We start from the raw sequence: 22203 nt of genomic DNA, 5'->3' as shown, positions 1-22203 counted from the left end.
AATGGAGCCCCCAGGGAGTCATACTATATATAATTTAAGGCGAAACACAGTTTTGTTTTGTGTTTTAAACGTGAGAAGTTTTTCATCCAAAATTCTCAAGAGGAAAATTGACAGTGAAAAATATAATGAACAATTTGTTTCCAAACCAGAGCCATGCCATAAAAACGGTGCATATCTTAAGTATCTGATAATTACTCACTGCATACAACATTTCATGTTAAAACAAGTTCTCCTGACAAATGGTGTGAAACAAAGCAGCATCTACTGTGTTTTTGAGCCATACTGAGAAAGAGAGGGGATGTGTTGAAGGATGCAGATGATGTATTGCTTTTAGTGCTGCTTTCCCAAGTTCTCAAAGAGTTGTACTCCGTGAGAGGATACACATCATCCACCAATGAATTATGGTGTGGTTACTTGGCTTACTTGCAAAACAAAGGAATGGCATGTGGTCAGCTCATGAACATTCGGAGGAGACTGGGTATAGACTTGTGGACATTGTTGGCGACAACAGGAATGTCTGCAGAAACACAAATACGTTTCAGAATAAGTCTCTTGCATGCAAATCATTAATAAGAATGTCCATTAGTACAATATGTCAGAGTTTATACTTTTTATACTTTGAATATTTGAAAAGAGGCAATATATGAGAGATCATCTATCAGTATACCACCTGTATGCGCATATATGGGCATGCTCCATTTTGTGCCCATATGTGGATCTGACACACCCCATATTTGGGCATTGCTGCATTGGGAACGCCTTGTATGGACGGTTATGGCTGAGTCATAGTGTCATGAGTTTGACAATGCGGTCCGCCGGTCCACCAGATGTTCCATTAGCCAATTTTAATATAGGATAATCATAATGACAGGGTTAAAGGACGGCTTCTTCCCCGTGGACTGTAGAGAATTGTTCTGACATACATACGTATGTGTAAAAATAGTTCAATATAGACCGTAAGCCAACAAGTGAAGTCATGCACGCCTCAGCCAAGTTTCGAATGGAAGGGTTCTGATGTTGACTGTAAAGGACACTATATACTGTAAGCAAAACCTTTTTACCTACATGGGCACTTCAAATACACTACCCAACATGAGATCAAATACACTACCCAACATAAGATCAAATACACTACCCAACATAAGATCAAATACACTACCCAACATGAGATCAAATACACTACCCAACATAAGATCAAATACACTACCCAACATAAGATCAAATACACTACCCAACATAAGATCAAATACACTACCCAACATAAGATCAAATACACTACCCAACATAAGATCAAATACACTACCCAACGTAAGATCAAATACACTACCCAACATAAGATCAAATACACTACCCAACGTAAGATCAAATACACTACCCAACGTAAGATCAAATACACTACCCAACATAAGATCAAATACACTACCCAACGTAAGATCAAATACACTAACCAAAAATACACCCACCCACACAGTACAGTACAGTAGAGGGTATAGTAGCGGGACCCCCACACAGTAAGAAATGTCATTTCTCAACCGTTTCGGACGCGGGGCGGCTCGCCAGAATCGGGCCGGCACCCTGGGTGCGTTCCTGTGGGTCAGTACAGTGACAGTACAGTACAGGGTACAGTAGAGGGACCCCCACACGGTAACTCTGTCATTTCTCAACCGTTTCGGACGCGGGGCGGCTCGCCGGAATCAGGCCGGCACCCTGGGTGCGTTTCTGTGGGTCTGGAACCCCCCCCCCCCCCACACACACACACACACACGGAGTTCCACCACTCACTTCACACAGGTGTGATTTTTTTATTTTTGAGGGGCGCTAGCCCCTCCTATACACAGGTTTAATGTTTGTCTTTAATTCAATGTTTGTTTTGTAAACGCATTGACAATGAAGGGAAAATGTATGTCATAATGTGTAATTTACGTCATATTGTCTCTTTATCGTTTAATGTTTGCACCGTTTGTTTTACATCACCTAATCAACATGAGTTAGACTTTAATATATTAGCGCCCCTCACTTCACACAGGTGTGATTTTTTTAAACAAATCGTCTGATATTTTTGATGATATAGTCCAGGCGCTAGCCCCTCCTATATGGGCCCTACAGGTTTAATGTTTGTCTTTCCTAGACAAACATTAATAACTCCATTAACATGTTTCTTTTAGTCCTCAAAACAAACATTACATTTCTTATTGTCTATGGTGTTTTCTTAAACAAGCATCGTTGAAAGACAAACATTAACGCCCCTCAAAAATAAATGAAAACAGTAAATGAAAAAACACAGCCCCCTCACATATTAGGACAATATCAGTCGCCAGTAGAAAGTATGGGTGTTTTTGATTAATCTATCATGGTTAAAATGGAGTTTGAAGTTACAATGGGTTTGTATACTTAAAAACTGTCTGGGGTGTTCACATAAGCCTGAGTAGACGATAAAATGGCCAAAAGTTTGAAAGTGAAATATCGGCCACTTCACCCCTTTTGCAACCAGTTCTTATTTTAATGATGTTTAGGACACAAAAACACTTTCTGGGGTTTTTTATGTGTGTATTAGTTCGGTCTCTATCCTTCTTTATACTCTATGGTGTCTCCCAACCACAAGAGCAACAAAGCATTATGGTCATTGTAGGAATTCAGCAATGCAGTCAAACCCTAGTCTGTGTCCCTTAATGAGTGCTGCAGTGTCTTACTTAATGTATTTCAAGTGCCAATAAGGTAAAAAAAAAAAATCACCTACAGACATGGCTTAGCCTCTGTATCTTTATAAGCTCTATTTCTGTCATCGGAGATCACTTCATTGTCAGCCAGTCAGCCAATCATTCAAATCTAAACACACTCGTGTCTGGACTTGTGCCTTTAATGAACGGTCTGTTCGCTGTGACAAAGCAGTTTGTATCCACCCAAAACAGACCCCACTGCTGACTCTCCAGAGGGGACTCATGGAAAAGTAGGCCAAATTACACCACAAGCCACAAATAATGACAAGTAAATGAGTGGATCTTTGGTGTTAGCCATGGCAATAAGTGTCAGGTCAAGGGGTTGCTGTGTCTGCTCTTTCTAAGTCTGCTGTGCTTGTTTTCAGCTATTGGCTAGCTTGTTTACAGGTTTATTTTAAAGACCTTTACTTAAGTTATGCATCAAAAGGGAAACTTTTTATGGATGTTTCTTTTTACGAAATGGTGGTGTGTAAACCTTTTAAAGGTTTTTATTTTCCCAATTCCTAGTGCCAGTTTCTTTATGAAATTGATTCACTTCATGCATTAATATACGTAGTAACTCTAAAGGGAGTACAAATGGAACAAAATTGACACATTTGTATACTCTTCAGTTCAGAGTTGAATCCTGTCAGTGCATCAGCTCTTCTTTTTAAGACTGGCCTTTTCTTGTTTCCCTGGAGGTCAGGTTGCCAAACTGTTCCAGGATTCTAGCCTGGGGAACGCAGTCAACATAGTGGTGACACGGCTTATCCTGCTAATGGAAGACCAGGTAACCAACCATCACCATGTGTTTATGCTGTACTATACTATCACCCTGTATTCATGCTGTACTATACATGCACACTATACCATCACCCTGTCACGATCTGGTGGTGGTGGTGAGTACCCAAATGCAGAACAGCCAGGCAGAATAGTGGAATTTAATTCGGGTGAACATAAGACTAAACAAAACACGAACAATGATCCGACAAGGACTGGCTGGGGAACAAGACTAATATACACAATATACACACTCGTGTATACACACGTATTTTCTGGTCCTCGGGGGAGGGAAATTACTTTCACTGCTTCACCTGCGAAGCACTCGTTTCTACACTATTCCGGGCATTCCTGAGTGTGTACAAATGGAACCAAATGGACCCATTAGGGTCCATTTGTACACTCTGAGTTACAGATCCATGGGTCCATTTGTTTCCTAACTATTCATCATAGTTGGGGGACCCCCTGTAACTCCCTGAAGGACCCCTGGGGGTCCCCGGACCCCACATTGGGAACCTCTGCTACACAGTATATTTCTATCTATCTTTGAAAAATTAGAGATAGATATTTGCAAGTTTAATGGAATTAGAGACGGGGAGGGAGGCGGAGGAGCGGGGGTGCGCTGCCCGGAATGGTGTAGAAACGAGTGCTTCGCGCTTCACCCAGCAGATGGCTGCTGAGTGCTCAGATGAGCACACGGGAGGAAGCTGTTAGGTGTAAACCGTCTTGCTTAGGGACACATACACGTAGCGAGCCAGAGCCAGTGACCTTCCAATTCCCATACAGCCTCTCTACGCACTCAGCTACCCCTAGAAGTGTAAGAGGCAAATGGACGAGGGCGAGAGAATAGGAGAAGAGGAGTGAGAAGAGTGAAGAGAGAGGAAGATGGAGGGCAAGGAGAGGTGGGTGGAAAAATGTAGGATTAAACAAGGGGAGCGTGCAGGAGTAGGTAGCAGGAGCTGAATGACTGCCCTGCTTGTTGCCGAGGCAGGCGGTGACCCCAGTGACCGTCGCTATGACGCACATATGGGCCTCAGAAAAGCTTGTTTAAAAATATCAGTATCTACGTAAATATGAAGTGGAGGCCAGCGGGTGGGGTGAGGGCTTCTCTGAGGAAACCAGTGTTTTCACCAACCTCCTGCCCCCACAGACGTCCACCACCCGGATCACATTCATCCATACAGAGCTGCCGCTGCTAGCCACCGATGTCTTACAAAAGATTATCTTTGGGATATTTCTGCTTCAGCAGGCAGAGTTCTGTACCGCAGAGACAGGAACAGGGTAGATAGGAAACGGGGATGTGATGCGACATAGGTTTTAAGCCAGACAAAAGCCATAACAGTCATAAGTACTGTACATTATGGCATGCTCCCTAGTCTGCTAACCTTCGGAGTGCACCACAGGAATCCGAATAAACCAATACTTTCCCCTGGCTCTGGGCCGTAGAGACATTGTACGTTTTTTACAGAGTCCATCCTCTGTCAAATTAATTATTCTTTTGAATAATATGAGTCCATGAAGAGGGACATGAAGTCTAAAGTCGGATTCCACAGCACCGACTAAGCCAGGAGTGGAACTCGTTCAGCTACAGTACATAACTATAGATGACGGAGCTATGCGGCCAACTGGCCACTGACCTCGGTAGCTGGCTATTTAACAACATGTGGTGAGACTTGGCAGCAGGTTGGGGTTACCCACTCCATCTCAATGTTGACCTAATAGGACCTCAACAGATGAATCATACTGTATTAGAGGGGGCATTACAGGGCCTTGAGGTTTCCTCCATAGCTGTCCTATTAGGGAACATTTGTGATTCATACAGTTTGTGCTGCCTAAAAATAAGCCCTGTAATTTGCCCCCGAGATCCGGTCGTCATCTGACAGCATAGAAAAGGAATAAATAAATGCCGGGATCATTAGCGGCAGGCTGTATTAGGTTGTTATTCTTACTGCATGGTCTGCTGAGGCTGAGGTTGGGACGGGATCGAAAAGTAGTCTGTCCCTGTGCAGCTCTGCCATTGGTTTTCCAGGTCTGAAAACAGCAAATGGCCCCTGGAAGACAAAATAGGGCCAGCAGCAGGCCCAGAAATGAGCGACTGTGGGATGAGACAATTACTAGTTATGTCACCGCATGCATTCCTCGGTTACGAGTTCTAGCCAGCTGTGGCCAGCGTAGCACTCCCTCCACTTCCCCCTGCTCTGCCAACTCTGTTATAATACTACACACTATAATCCTCCGTGCTAACTTAAATGAACACTGGATTTTACAGTGTAGAATCTGTCCATTTTTACACCCACATGGTTAAATTAACACTGTGGATTTTATTTTATTTCATTTGTTATTTGACAATGACAATGCACCAAAAATATATAGCACCAGAGAAGGCACCATGGTCGGCACCAAACACTTTGGTGTTTGCTTCAATACTAGTGAGTTTAACGTTGTTTCCATCCATCTTCAACCGCTTATCCGTAGTCGGGTCGCGGGGGAAACAGCTCCACCAGAGAGCTCCAGACATTCCTCTCCAGAGCAATTAGTAACTTCCTCCTGGGGGATCCCAAAGCGTTCCAAGGCCAGTGAGACTATGTAATCCCTCCATCTGCGCCTTGGTCTGCCCCGAGGTCTCCTCCCAGTGGGACATGCATCGAGGACCTCCCTGTGGAGACGCTCGAGAGGCATCCTAACTAGGGTTGGGATTCGGAACCGGGTCCATTTCAGACCCGGTTCCGACATTGCGGATCCGGAGCCGGTTCCATCGTTTTTTTTATTAACGGTTCCCCAAACGGTTCTCATCAGTCGTCATTTAGCTCCACTGTGTCTGTGCATGCATGCAGAGCCAAGTTACTGGGGTGACGTCTACTACTTGACATGAGTGAGTAGATTAATCTTGTGACTCGTGTAGGCGTATTGATTTTGAGATGTTTCCTAAATGTGGACGTGCAACTGGTGCAAGATGCAACAACCTTTGCAGGAAACTATGGCATCGCATTTATTGCACTTTGCGATGAGTGAGTGAGTGAGTGGGGCGGATACCACTGTTCTGTTCATTCAGCGAGCGGTCACCGCCGCAGAGAGAGTGTGGTTAACAGAACGGGAAATGACTCTGAGGCTGAGCACGCAAAGTGCAATAAATGCGATGCCATAGTTTCCTGCAAAGGTTGTTGCAACTTGCACCAGTTGCACCACGTCCACATTGAGGAAACATCTCAAAATCAATCAACTATAGAGCCATGAATTAAATAAAAATCAATTTGTCTGCACTTATTTTTACAACTTATAAGCAACTCAACTGCTTTTGATTTGGCTCTAAATCTATCGCGCAACTGTTGAAAGCCCAGCCTTTAGGTGCATATATACCTCCATACATTGATTACTTCATAAACAGTTTGCAGAAAAAAGCACATGGACGTAGCCTACAGTTCAATACAAGGTCTGCTAAGAGGATTTTATAACCCAAGAAAGCACAATGGCTTGTTTCCATTAGGGTAACTGGGGTCCTTCATATTAAATTAATCCGAACATTAAAGACACAACATTTGTCACCACAACAATATCATTATTGCAATGTGTACTGTATATTTAATATACAGTACAAATTGCAACAATGATATTGTCGTGGTGGCTAGCTGGTGAAGTTTAAATAATAGTGCCACCTCATAATTGTAAAGTGCAAATACAATAATTGAATTTGTGTTTATTAAGTACTTGGTTAGGTTAGTTATAATGTATGTCAGAAAAAAAGGGGAAAAAATTATATTAGGAACCGTTAAGGGAACCGTTAGGAACCAGAACCGTTAGAGGGATCCGGTAAGGATCCGGAACCAACCTAACAAATCCCAACCCTAATCCTAACCAGATGCCCGAACCACCTAAGCTGGCTCCTTTCCAGGCAAAGAAGCAGTGGCTCTATTCCGAGTCTCCCTCGCGTTACTGGACTTCTCACCCTATCTCTAATGGAGATGCCAGCCACCCGTCGGAGAAAACTCATTTCGGCCGCTTATATTCGCAACCTTATTCTTTCGGTCATGACCCACACTTCATGACCATAGGTGAGAGTGAGAGTAGGAAGATTGCTCGGTAGATGGAGAGCTTTGCCTTCTGGCTCAACTCTCCTTTCGTCACAACATGGTCTGGCTTATTAGCCAGGCTAGTACAGCGACTGCAATACCGCCCCTGCCGCTCCGATTCACGGCTAATATCCTTTTCCGTCCTCCCCTCATTCGTGAACAAGACCCCGAGATACTTAAACTCCTTCACCTGGGGTAATGCCTCATTCCCTACTTGGACTGCACAATCCACCGGCTTCCTGCTGAGAACCATGGCCTCAGATTTGTTGTTTAACGTTGTTGAACATTGTTTAATACAATCAGATAAGACTTTTCTGTTTGGATGTACGCTGCTGTGCAGGAGGATGCTAAACGCACACTAGTCTTAGTAGTGGTGCCAGCTCACGGCAGAAACATCTAAAGAGTTAAGTCTTAAAAAGACAAAAGAGGGACTTCTGGTATGACGGCACGCTAAGCAGACGGGTGTCTCGTACCTCCGTTAAAAAGTTACTGAAATCCTAATAATATTAAAACAGTCTACTGCTAAAAGTGAACATTCACATGCCTAAAAGTTACCCTGATGAAGAAAGTAAAACCACAAAGCAGTCGTCGCGGTAGAACGCAGTCTAAAATAGAGTTTGCCTAGCAGCAGCATAATGGCGGACCCTGAGGAGGAAAGCACCGGTGACGAATGCAGTGGAACCGCGCCGCAGTTGCAAGTAATCCTTGATGCAATCCAAGAAAAAGACAAAAGAGTGGCCGCACACACTGATAGCCAAAGTGCCGATTATTTATTAGGATTCCTACTCTGCATCCTAATAAATAATCGGCACTTTGGCTATCAGTGTGTGCGGCCACTCATGTCTTTTTAAGACTTTGGATGTACGGGCTGTCAAGGCCAGAAAGTAGTTTTTTGCCACGCAGTAGGCGTTCCTGCATAACCTCCGGGTACGATGATGATGTCACGCGCATACCCTCTATAGCTAGCTAAGTTGCTTGAAACATATTTATTGATTTAACAGAAGCTCATTGCTCAACATACTTACTTCCTGTTACTGGTCTGATCCTTCTAAAAGAGTTGCACATGACTCCAGGGCTCCATTTATAGGGAGGGAATGTAATTGGAACATACCACTTGACAGGGGAGTTTGCATTTTACTTGAAACTGTATATTGTCCATACAAAATGTGGTGTTGCTAAAACATGTAGAATACTTACCTTGTGTATGTTGATAATTTACTTGATGGTATTGAATTGTTTTCTTTGTTTGTCACTTGACTTTAAAGGTGATGTCATGCCCTTTTGCTAAGGATGTTAGTTGGTTTGTCCAAACAAAGTAAAGGCCCAGACTAGGATAGGGGAATTTCATTCATTCCGGGGAGAGGGTTGAGGCGTTTTTTTTTAATTGACTCTGAGTTTGATGAAGAGGCTGTGAAGAACTACAGACCATACTTCTGTTGTCAACAGTATAGACACGTTGCTGCAGTATAGTACTGTATGTAGGGCTAATAAAAGGTGTGCGAGGTGTAGTCAGGAAAACTGCAAGAAGGATTGTATCAAAGAACCAGCGAAGTGCCTGCAGTGTAGGGGTGAACACTTGACTACACGGGGTCAGCGCAGAGTACTAGGAAGGCAAAGGAGATCAAAGTGTATACGATTAGAACAGGAAAGAGGGAAATGTCCTATGCCGAAGCAGTGAAGAGAGTGGAGGAGTGTGAAGAAAGGAGAGAGGTAGGATTGGCAGAGCGACAGGAGGAAAGGAGAAATGCAGCTGAGGGTATCTGTATGGACAGTTTTTTTTTTCTTGGCGTTCATTGCTATGTTTATTAACAGTGCAGTGGAGATTCAAGGGAAATTGGAAAGAATAAAGGTTATTCTGGATGCAGCAAGGAGATCTTTTAATGTTGATGATGTCAGTGGAGAGGACCTGGACATTGTGTTGAGAGGAATCCCTACTCCGGGTCTGGAGTAGGTGGTCTCCAACACAATGGACGATTATTTATTATTTTATTTGTATTATTTAGTTATTCAAAGTAAAGTGGGTGGAAGCAGAAAGTGAAGTAATGGAAACAGAAGGGGCGGTAATACAACTATTTGGATGCCAACCGCCATAAAACCCCACGAAGAACCTAGATTTCTTTCATTCCGGTTTGAGGGGCACAATGCTGCGATACCTCTGCCCTTAGACAGTCAGAGTCAGACAACATTTAGGCTGTAATGCTTGATGCTTGAACCAGCTCAGTGGCCTTGTGGTTAGAATGTCCGCCCTGAGACTGGGAGGTCGGGGTTCGATCCCCGGCCGGGTCATACCAAAGACGCTAAAAATGGGACCCAGTGCCTCCCTGCTTGACACTCAGCATCAAGTGTTGGATTGGGGGTAAGTCCCTGGGACATACTAGCGTCATGTCCAGGGGGTGTACTTGTACATCAAGCTGCCTCACGCTACAGAAACAGGAGATAGGCTCCTGCCCTATGGGCCTCATGGCTTGGCAAGGCTACTTACTTATGCTTGATTTAGGCATCCCTCATCAAAAGGTATAGCTCTAGACTTATGCTTGAATTAGGCATGTAAGTTTATTGTTTTCCTCTTTCTTGAATTACCTTTTTTAACCACTTTTTTGGAACAGTATTTTTGAATTTCCTTGCAAGAACAGAAATAAATCTGCATTATTGAACCTCTTCCTGGTTTTTAAACAGCTAGTGGATAGAAATTACGCTAGTGCGTGGCGTCGGCAAAGCTTTTCCGTTTTTTTGCCGACAAAGCTCTAGGCGTTTGTTGACGCGACAGTGTGCCTGTACCCACACAAAGCTGGGCATAGTAGGGGCTAGCTAACCTGACTCCGCCAGATGGGGCAGCAGAGAGTACACTGGGTTCCCCCCTCCTGCTCAAGGCAGCACTGTGTATGCCTTGATCCCACCTCTAGCTGCTGCTGATTGGCCAGGCCGTTTTGTGGCCGGAGCATCAAGTCTGCCTGAGAGTTCCCAGATGGGAGCAGGAGGGGGGAACCCAGTGTACTCTCTGCTGCCCCATCTGGCGGAGTCAGGTTAGGGGCTAGCGCCCCTCAAAAAGAAATCCCATCAAATTTTAATAAAACTACACTGTAAAGTTCATACAATTAATTTTGTAAAACAAGGGCTATCGCCCCCACCCACCCCACTAATGATAACCTTACATCATGTGTGTCACAGACTATGCCTGTCTTGTCTAGGTTTTGTATTTCTGTTATATTCATGTTCTAGCTTTCATGGTTCTTTATTCATGCCCCCCCCCCCCCCCCCCCCGCTGTATCTCATGTGTAATCAGCTCTCATTTGTATATTAGTCTTGTTCCCCAGTCAGTCCTTGTCAGCACATCATGTCAGTTTGTTTGTGATGTCTGTTCTGCTAACCTGTATTAAAACACCCAACGATGGGTTTTTAAACACTTCCTTGCTGTCCTGCTTTTGGGTTCTCAATACTCACAATATGTAGCAATGTCAATTTGATTGATTGATCCAATACTTTATTAACAAGATGGTTAAGAGTACAGGTAGTACAGTCAAAGGTTACGCTAAAAGGATAATACAAAAAGCCCCAGGGGGGCTTGTGGTCCATTGTACTCAATTCATCAGGAATACATATATAATCCTATACTGTACTCTTTCTCTCCACCAGCCAACGCTAGAGATTAACCACCATGCAGGGAAGTCCTTGGACAGTTTCTGTAAGTGGCAGAAATCCATCCAGCACCGCAACAGCAACGGGAATGCCATCCCAGACAATGGAATCGCTCACCACGATACCGCTGTGCTCATCACCAGGTCAGAATAGCAAACCGATCTGGTCCCTTCTGGTCATGTCTTTGGCAACAGGTTAGGCAAACATGTCACTTTGGGAAAAGCAAGAATGTACTCGTATACACAAAGTCACAATGGCGTCAACAAAGTATAATGGCTCAAATGCCTGACAGCGACTTTCCGGTTCGATTCCCTGTTGGCCGGACCATTTGCTGCATGTCGCTCTCTGTGTTTCACTGTCTTTCACTGTATGAAGGTGAAAAAAAAACCCAATCTGATAACTACTGTACACTCAGTTCTAAAAACACCTCTACTGCTACATGCTTATTTAATGCAAAGCCAGTTGAGAATTGTGCTTCATCATGATCATAAAATATTTATAGTGGCAAAGCATGTGTTGGGGAACCTAAACATTGCAAAGTAAACTGTGTGTGTGTGTGTGTGTGTGTGTGTGTGTGTGTGTGTGTGTGTGTGTGTGTGTGTGTGTGTGTGTGTGTGTGTGTGTGTGTGTGTGTGTGTGTGTGTGTGTGTGTGTGTGTGTGTGTGTGTGTGTGTGTGTGTGTGTGTGTGTGTGTGTGTGTGTGTGTAGGATGATATAATTAATGTGGTTGGATAACGGGCGGGTAATGAATTTGCAGTTGCGGGTGACAAAAAACTCCATCCGCAGGTCACACACACACACACACACACACACACACACACACACTCTGACTGTATAAATATATATACTGTGTAGATGCCGTCCGAGTTATGTCGTAAACTATAGTTTAAGTTCAACCATCACACAAAAAAACTATGCAAACGTGGTTGTTCCAGGCCTTATAGTGAGCATACAGAATGTATGCAAACTTCTCTAACAGTGAGTGTAATCTGCTACAGTATTCCCCCAGGTTGTTGTTGTAAATAAGAATGTGTTTAATCCATTGTCTTCATTAAGGATTCCAACTAAACGGCATTCATGCTGAGCCAAGCATTTTTGCATTCCCTATCTCTCTCTCCTCATAGCCTCACATTCATGCCAAATCTGATCTGTATGAGTCTGTGTCTTGTCCTGTCCGGGGTGATGAAAGCTGGGGCCGGTCTGCCCAGCTCAGCATCTGGAGAGGGAGTACACACAACACACATAAGAAAGGAGAAAGAGACTTTTTTTCTTCTCATTGAAATGGAGAGTCAGTGAGAAAGAGAGGGTAACAGGCATAGAGTGAGAGAGAAAGATAAAGAGAGAAAGAGAAACAGAAATCAGAGCACAGCTGTCTTGAATCTGACAGCCCTGAACCATTCCAAGGAGAGTGCGCTCTCTCTCTTTCTCTCTCTCTCTCTCGCACGCACGCACGCACGCACGCACGCACGCAAGCACGCACGCACGCACGCACGCACGCACGCACGCACAGAGTACACTTTGATTATTTCCTACTCTATCACTCTGACTCTCTTTGATTCTCTCTCTCGGACTCGCTGTCTCTACTACTTTCTCTCTGACTATCTCAGGCACTCAGACTCTCTCTCTGGCTGTCTCTCTGACTCACTCACTCTCTCTCTCTCTCTCTCTCTCTCTCTCTCTCTGCGCCATCCCAGTAAACTGCCCGGAGGAAAAAGAAACAGTGTGCAGTGGTGGAAACACAACACATTAACAGAGATACAACAGAGATGCTATTCACCAAAGAATGTGCATCTGCAAACACCACAACCCAGCGTCTGTTTCCTAGTCATCAGCCTGATGCCTCTGTCTCTCTGTGCTGTGTGAGCAGAGCTGTCTGTCGTAAAGAGTTATGCCACTGAAATGGCCCAGGCCACAAATACCTCCCCATTCTCTGTGATGGAATGTGCAATAAGTTAACCCGTTAAGACCTGAGGCCGATTCTAAAAATGTTTTCTGAAAAACCTGAGCTTGTATATCTGCTATTTTTGAATAGTCAAAGATATGTCTAAAATGTAAAGTAATGGGTTAATGTTGCGAGGCAGTAGTTGGATAGTATCGCATAGCTTAATGATTTAGGTCATGGGAGTAAAATAAGAAAGAAAAAGGAAACACTTGAAGGAAAGGTTCTGGAAACCTCCAATTTGTCACGTTTTTATGATATAATATGTATACGGCTTTGGCAAGTTGTGTGTGAGAACAGCCTAGTTATACAGTACAAAGTCCTTTATCAAGTGGTGGATGGAAACTGTCCAGACGGATGACACTAAAGTGACCATCCTTGATTTCCTGCTATTGTTCTTCAAAACGTATCAGTCTGCTATCATTGCTGTCCACCGTCTGTCCATAGACATCAGTGTGTTGTGTGTGTGTGTGTGTGTGTGTGTGTGTGTGTGTGTGTGTGTGTGTGTGCACGCACTTGCGCGTGTGCATGTGTAGGCGTGAATGTCCCCTTGTCTGAAAGTCAAGCTCTGTGAATGTGTGCGCTTGTTTGTATATATGTATGTGTTTGTCTGCCTGTCTGTGAATGTGTGTCTATGTCCAGCAGCTGTGTGTACGCAACTACGCATTTGTGTCTGCGTGTGCTTACGTGAGTATGTGGGTGCGTTCAGGGGTGTGGATGCCATGCATATTAACTGTATACAGTAAAACAATGAGTGACCCTCATAGGTCCACTGACTGCGTTACAAAATGAACAAATTAAAGGTGAGAATGTGTAGTAAATGACTAAATGGTTTATTTTGCTTCCTGTTCACAGGTACGACATCTGCATCTACAAGAACAAGCCCTGTGGAACCTTAGGTAACACGCACTGTAATACATGGGCACATGCATGCATGCATGCATGCAGACACGCATACACACGCACTAGTCACTGACTTTAATTCACACTCAAAACAATTGCTGTTCTTACGCTTTATCTCCCTCACACCCACATGCACGCACGCACGCACGCACGCACGCACGCACGCACGCACGCACGCACGCACGCACGCACGCACGCACGCACGCACGCACGCACGCACGCACACACACACACACACACACACACACACACACACACACACACACACACACACACACACACACACACACACACACACAGACACACACACACACACACACACACACACACACACACACACACAGACACCGAAGCAGAGTGAATAAACCACACACACTGGTCACTTGTTAGCAGCACTGGGCCCCAGTGTGTACTTGTTTTTAAGCCAGTAGGGTCACTGAGGGCGTGCAATTCATGAAACTGCCCTTATTTCACTCCTTCAGTACCACAAAGTAACATCAACGTCATGCTTGATTGGAAAGTTTTACAAACAAAGCACATAGTAGAGGTACAGTATGTTTCAGAATGCACAGTGCCTGTGCACATATTATTCTGTTTTAGAAAGTACTGAATGAACTTGATGAACTCAATGAAAGAGCTGTAGCAGCAGTCTCAGTGGAAATTTGGGGTATTTTCAAAGCAAAGCAAAATTAGTTTTCTGCCTTTGACTCAGTAGTGAACAGTTAGGGGTTAAGTCACAAGTGTCTTGCTCAAGGACACTTAAGCACAAAGCAGCCTGGAGGTGCCGAGGATCAAACCGCTCTACTTTCTGAGACACTGTTGTACATGTATACTTTTTAGGCAGTTTGCTTATATTAACTGAGGTGGTGGGAGGAGAGTATCTTGAATCAAACCCCATGCCCTACGTATGCATTAACCATTTAACGGAGCCACATCAGACTTACAGTAACCCTGTTTGGATATGGATACTGAAAGTTTAAGGAACATTTATGTTTGTTTTGTTTTCATGGCGTGGTGCTGAAGGGGCCTAGCCATCTAGAAGGGCTTATCTGTGTCACTGTCTGTACGTCTGTCTCCCACAGGCCAATCACAGCTCAACACACAGTACTGTGTGCATACAGCGAACTACAAGGCCAAGCTTCACGGAGCACTCGAAGCTTGCATTAGCACATTACCCACATCATTGATGCTTGTGTGTGTGTGTGTGTGTGTGTGTGTGTGTGTGTGTGTGTGTGTGTGTGTGTGTGTGTGTGTGTGTGTGTGTGTGTGTGTGTGTGTGTGTGTGTGTGTGTGTGTGTGTGTGTGTGTGTGTGTGTGTGTGTGTGTGTGTGTGTGTGTGTGTGTGTGTGTGTGTGTGTGTGTGTGTGTGTGTGTGTTAGGTTTGGCCCCTGTAGGAGGTATGTGCGAGCCAGAGAGAAGCTGCAGTATTAATGAAGACATTGGCCTGGCAACAGCCTTCACCATCGCTCACGAGATTGGACACACGTGAGTAACGTACAGTTTCAGCAGTGGCGGAAAAAGTGCTCACATTTTTACTTAAGTAAAAGTATAAATACTGCAATATAGAAATAGGCCTCACTCAGACCTTTAAAACATTGCTGCATGCTTGTTGTATGAATGTTGTGAGTGTCATGGCCGCCCCAATGCATTTCCAATGGAAGTCACTGGTTTGAGGACTACATTTTGGACTACAAGCTGTTGTATGGCTTTCGGCTGTGTTTCGACTGCGCCCCTCCCCCTCATACAACACAAGTGTTGTGTCAGACCATGTGACTCCCATTGGAAATGCATTGGGGCAAGCTGTGTCACACCCTTTGTATACAGCAAGCATGCATCAATCTGTTGTAAAGGTCTGAGTGAGGCCATACACTGTTACAAGTAGGAGTCCGGAATCCAACATTTACTTGGGTTAAAAGCACAAAGGTATTGGCATCAAAAGTAGAAAGTACTCTTTATGCAGATATGTCTCATTTCAAGTTTTCAAATGTATAATGACTTTTGAAAATAGCAGATCTACAATGCGTCGCATCGCAACGCATTGTGACCTTGTAGATCTGCTATTTTCAAATGGCCGAATAATCAAAATCTACAAAGTAACTAGTAACTAAAGTTGTCAAATAATTGTAGTGGTGTAAAAGTACAATATCTGCCTCTGAAATCTAGTGGAGTAGAATAAAAGTACAAAAAAATTGACATACTCAACTAAGTAAAGTAAAAACTGTGGGCCTTACTCTGTCACAATGGTACCCATTTGTACTATTTCCCTGAAACAATGAAGTTATGTACAACCAAAGATTATTCATTTATAAAGAAAAGATGGGCGATCTTCATTGGAGCCACTAGAGGCGAAATGGTATACAAAGCCTATAATTGGTCTCCTAAATGAAGTAGGCGTGGTTTGCTTCTCCCCAACCTTCCCACCTCCCAGGCCCATGTCCATACATTTCACGCTATAATATTCACATATTCTCATCTTAAATATGGGGCCAGAGCCCCCTATGTGTCATCCTTCAAATTACAGATGGGCAGAGACTTCCGGACTCCTCTCAAATCTCGCGAGAGTTTGTTGCTGGGATAAAGAAATGTCGATAACAAAGCAGAGTTTCTCCTGATTTGTCTCGCTAAAAGAAGCCATTTTAGTATGAATATATTGGAAATATTGTGTGCCTTGTGATGATTGGGACCACTATTTAGTTCAGTGACCATGGAGTTAAGGAATGGTTCAGAAGCTGTGTTCACGTTCACTCTCCCATTGGAATTTAATATACTCCAACATTCTTCCCGTCTCCTAATAATGTGTCCGCCCCCTTCATGCAGATACAGGAAGTAATGCAAAGTTGGCCCCTCTTGCTATTGGCCTATATGTGGCCTAGCTAATGTGTTACATATGTTCAACTGAAAATGTATTTTTTGTCAAGCAGTACACAGGTGAGGGAACCAAGGGCTTGATGCTTTTCAGTGCTATTATTGCAGTTGATAGGAGGGATTGCTGCTGCTGTCAGTCTACTAGCTCTGGTCCATAGCTCTAATGCGTTTCATTTAGAGCTATGTTACTCTCAACTTCCGCCGCTCGCATGAATGCAGACCAGCCTCTCCTGCTACTCACCAAAACAAAGGCGGGTCGTGTCATTAGAAAGCCTACTTTCCTTAGTGGACGCACTCTGAGCCCCCCACCACACGTATAAACGGTACTTTTTGGCCAGAAAGGGATTTCTTTTCACCAGAGGAAAAATATTCTCTATGGGGCAATTCGCTGGGCAATATTGGTAGAAGGCGCAGCGGAGTAACTAAAAGTATTTTTTTCCCGGTGGAAACAAAATCGCCTTTTGGCCAAAAAGTACAGTTTATACGTGTGGTGGGGGGCTCAGAGTGCGTCCACTAAGGAAAGTAGGCTTTCTAATGACACGACCCACCTTTGTTTTGGTGAGTAGCAAAACCGTTATTCACGTTCACGTTATTTACGCTAAAGAGGAGAGGCTGGTCTGCATTCATGCGAGCGGCGGAAGTTGAGAGTAACATAGCTCTAAATGAAACGCATTAAGCTATGGATCAGAGCTATCAGTCTACCAGACCTGACCCCTTTATAAGCTTTGGAGAACAGAGAATTTTGAAAACTAACCAGCTATTTTTCATACTGATTCAATTATTAGTTGGGACAATTAAATGATTCTTTGATTCCCTACCAACTTTAATTGAAGCTATGCAAATTGAAAACAGAATGTGTATTTCATAGGTTTGAGGGAATAGGGTTAGGCAACAACCTATATGATGTTACAATATTCAAAGAAAATATCAGGACATTTTCTAATTTGGGTCTTAACCCAAAGGTTGTATGTATCCTCAAGAGAGATGGCCTGTAGATTAGATTGCTACATCATCCAGGAGGGGAGAGCGTATGTAAATTGCAAGTTGCACCACCGTGAGTCATTTCCATCAATCCGCCTATCTCACAGAATTTCCCCGCCCCCCTTAATACGCCCCCTTTCGGGGTTAGTGGTGATAGCGTGACGTCACTCCATAGACGCTACATGTTAACAGAGGTAATTTAAGAAGTCTACAACTTTTGTTTTCTCAAGGTAAGGTTTGTTCTATCTGTTCGAGCTGATTTACCATCTTGTTTGCTTCATAATAATATTGGTCTGTCACATTTTTACATTAGAAAATGTACTTAGATTCTCCAGAGAAAAAAACGTGTAAATGCTAATGTTAAAGACACCACTATTTACCGGAAGTGGGCGTGGAAAGCGGGCTGTGAGATAGGCCTATTGAGAATGTGTTAATAGCCATATATACTTTCTTTCAGTCATGCACAATTTATATGCCAGTGGAACAACTTACTGTACGTGTGGTGCTGGTGTACATGGACCTCTCTGCCTACCTCAGCCTCCTTGGCAATGGTTGTGTTGTTTGTGCCGCAATCAAAACTTTGATTTACTTGATAGTGTATTGCACAATTCAAAGTTTGTTGTGAGTTACTTGATTGTGAGCTTGTAGATGTGCTATTTTTGGCGTGCAGCATGGTGCGCAACAAAGTATAAATCAAACCTATAGGTCTGATGTTCTAAGTTTTTCTGTGCAAGCCGGTATCATTTTTGGGAAGTGGCCTATTTGCTCAGAGTAATTGAGTGTGCCATTTAGCTATGAGTGCACACAGGACTGGGAGGTATTTAGACAGATGGTGGATGCATTGGCTAACCCAGGTAGCTTTGAACTGCACAGGCTGCTTAGTACTTAGACCCCTGGGCTGTCTAGACAACCTAACTGGCCTTTAATAATGTGTGTGTGTGTGTGTGTGTGTGTGTGTGTGTGTGTGTGTGTGTGTGTGTGTGTGTGTGTGTGTGTGTGTGTGTGTGTGTGTGTGTGTGTGTGCGCGCGTGTGCGCGTGCGTGCACTTCGAATCGCTATTTTATATCTTCAGAGAGTATATTTGTTATGTGTGACAGTTAAAGTTTATATCAGTAACCCTCACTCCACTTATAACAGCATGTAAATTGTTGCATATTTTAAATTTGGTTTGGTGATCTTTTGAACCCAGAATTGGTTGCAGGCACGTTTCTGTTTTGCCCCCGCTTCAGAAAAAGTACATCCATGAACCTTAGTTCCTAGATGATGTTACTTAATTGCTCACTTATTTTTGTATTTTTTATTTATTTTTTAAATAATCAAAGGATTAAAAGCCATGTTCTATTTCATGCCTCAGTCTAAACTCAACCTTCTCTTCTATACAAGGGAGAAAGATTGAGTGCTATAGTAACTCAATATAGTAACACTATAGCCGGTGGGGCATGGATCTCCAACTTCCATCGTTACTGACTTGGTGCTCTACAGCTGGGCACCAGTCTAACTAGAATGTTTAATGGTCTCAGTTCCCTTAAATCCTACTGTAATTAATCCACATTCATCTTATTCCAGTCTACCTATTTAACGATTAACACTGTCTCACAATATTACCCATGTGTCCTGACCATTGATGTAAAGTATAACTAAGTACTGTATTTAAGTACAATTTTACTTTAGTAATTACAATTTCCAAAACGTTTCTACTTCTTCTACTCCATTATTATTATTATCATTATTATTATCATTATTATTATTATTATTATTATTATTATTATTAATAGCAGCCGAAATGAGTTTTCTTCGATGGGTGGCTGGCATACCCCTTAGAGATAAGGTGAGAAGTTCGCAAGAGAGACTCGGAGTATAGTCGTTGCTTCTTCGCCTGGAAAGGAGCCGGCTTAGGTGGTTCGGGCATCTGGTTGGGATGCCTCTTGGGTGTCTCCCTAGGGAGGTCCTCGAGGCACGTCCCACTGGGAGGAGACCCCGGGGCAGACCAAGGCGCAGTTGGAGGAAACACATCGACTCACTGGCCATGGAACGTCTCGGGATCCCCCAGGAGGAAGTCACTAATGTTGCTCTGGAGAGGGATGTCTGGAGCTCTCTGGTGGAGCTGTTGCACCCGCGACCAGACTACGGATAAGTGGTTGAAGATGGATGGATGGATAGAGCGGTGCCCGTTGGAGTTCTTTGTCAGGCATGCCCAAATATGGAGTCTATGCAGACGTCAGAATGATGTCAGAACAGGCCAGCTCCATATATGGACCATCATGGGTATATGGCCCTGTCCAGAGCCCGGGCAGAGGCCTTTTTGGGGCGGTTCTGGACAACCGTGGGTCCGACCTACTCGACACCGGGAACTGCACCCCCTGTGGTGGGGTGGAACACGTGTGTCGAATTTGAAGTCGGTGGGGCTAACAGTTCTCAAGTTACGTGGATTACAGACGTACAGACGTATTGTACATGTGCAGAGACTTGGTGCATTTATAGTTAGATATTGTTATTATTATTGTTATTATTATTATTATTATGTAAATAGTATTACAAAACATACAGTACATGAACCATTTCAGCCCTATAGGCCATTTGAAAATAGCCGATCTACAAGCTAACTGAGCTTGTAGATTTGCTATTGTATACATTAGAAAATATGTGAAACGGACATTCTGCGCCAATGAGTACTTTTACTTGTGGTACTTCAAGTACATTTTGATGCCAATACTTTTGCACCTTTACTCAAGTACATTTTGATATTCTATATTCCCGATACTTTTCCTAAAGTAAAACATAGTGTAGTTTTTCCACCACTGATGTGTCCCTACCAACAGGTTTGGGATGAACCATGACGGTGTGGGGAACGCCTGTGGGTCGCGGAGTCAGGAGACGGCCAAACTGATGGCGGCCCACATCACTATGAAGACCAACCCCTTTGTCTGGTCCGCATGCAGCAGGGACTACATCACCAACTTCCTGGAGTGAGTCAGCCAGTCGACTGTGCATGAAAATAACCAATAGTTGATATTGATAAGTGCTGATTAACTGGCCCTGCTGACTGACCCTGACAACACAGAGGGCCCTATTGTCTGTCAATTCATTCATTCATTCATTCATTCATTCATTCATTCATTCTCATTAAGTTATAGGTTATCAAAGATCCAGATGAGCAGTGTTGTATTCCACCTTCCCCTAACTACTCTTGTCACCCTCAGTTAATAATAATAATAATAATAATAACAATAATAATAATAATACATTTTATTTATAATTATAAGGCGCCTTTCAGGGCACTCAAGGTCGCCGTAAAACAAGTTAAAGTATAGCTTGCAGCAGAAAACACAGATCAATCATGGGCCTGCCTAAACAGGTGGGTTTTGAGGTGGGTTTGAAATGAGGTGATTGAGGCCATGTTCTCCTTCCTCTCTTCTTCCTTTAGTTCCGGCATGGGCTCCTGTCTGAACAATGTCCCCCCCAAGCAGGAGTTTGTGTACCCCACCACAGCACCGGGACAGGCCTACGACGCAGACGAACAGTGCCGCTTCCAATACGGTGTCAAGTCTCGACAGTGTAAATATGGGGTGTGTACTTTTTCGTCTTTGTTTTCACCTTTCATTTATTATCTATTCTTTTCTCATTCCTTCAACCCTTATCATTGCCTATATACCTTCTTATGGTCATTTCTTTCTCAATTATTTTGATCACTTAAAAGATTACTAGATCACTCAAAGTATATGCCTACTATATTTTCTCTTTATATTATTCATCATAAACTGGTGTATATATGTCCCTTAAACTTAATCCCTACTTCATACTTTGTCATACGATTGTGTCCCGTGATGAAAATAACATGCTCACAACATTTGAGCGTTTAGCAGACGCTCTTAATCCAGAGCAATTTACATTAAGCAAGACAAAAAAACATGGCAATACATCATATACATACAAAGATTGTTATCATCATGAATCATACGTAAGCTAAGAACATAACAGTGGAATATCCGATTCTGATCATTTGATTTTGAGCATCTGCCGACACAGATTTTTCCCGATCTGATGTTTATATTTTATAGAACACGTTTATGCCATATCAAGAGAGTACAATATCCCAATATCCCAATACAATATCCAGTCTAATATCATGATATGGATACAATATTGATACTAGGGATGTCCCTACCTACTGTATAATGACATGCCCAAAATATGGATGCCAGGCTCAGAGTGTTTTACATGAGCTTATGTTGACTCAATAATATTGGCCATGGCGAATATCCAATTGCCTCTGACTCTTGATTCCTTTTCTGTGGCCCCCTGGTTTTATTTGGCTTCACTACCAAGTCTTCATGAA

At 43.4% G+C, this 22203-nt stretch overlaps 1 protein-coding gene across 1 annotated transcript in view; it reads left to right on the top strand.

Annotated features, from left to right (window-relative positions):
- The window catches only part of adamts10 (ADAM metallopeptidase with thrombospondin type 1 motif, 10), a 70614-nt gene that overhangs the window by 20710 nt on the left and 27701 nt on the right, over positions 1-22203 (top strand). Inside the window, exons 7-12 of the mRNA XM_079506894.1 lie at positions 3403-3486; positions 11177-11322; positions 13974-14017; positions 15401-15506; positions 20687-20833; positions 21292-21433. Coding sequence (XP_079363020.1) covers positions 3403-3486; positions 11177-11322; positions 13974-14017; positions 15401-15506; positions 20687-20833; positions 21292-21433 — 669 coding nt within the window. The remainder of the gene's footprint in view (positions 1-3402; positions 3487-11176; positions 11323-13973; positions 14018-15400; positions 15507-20686; positions 20834-21291; positions 21434-22203) is intronic.

This window comes from Electrona antarctica, assembly GCF_951216825.1.
Source record: "Electrona antarctica genome assembly, chromosome: 7".
Classification (NCBI taxonomy): domain Eukaryota; kingdom Metazoa; phylum Chordata; class Actinopteri; order Myctophiformes; family Myctophidae; genus Electrona; species Electrona antarctica.
Note: the sequence above shows the minus strand (reverse complement) of the source record. Positions and strands in the feature narration are given on the sequence as shown.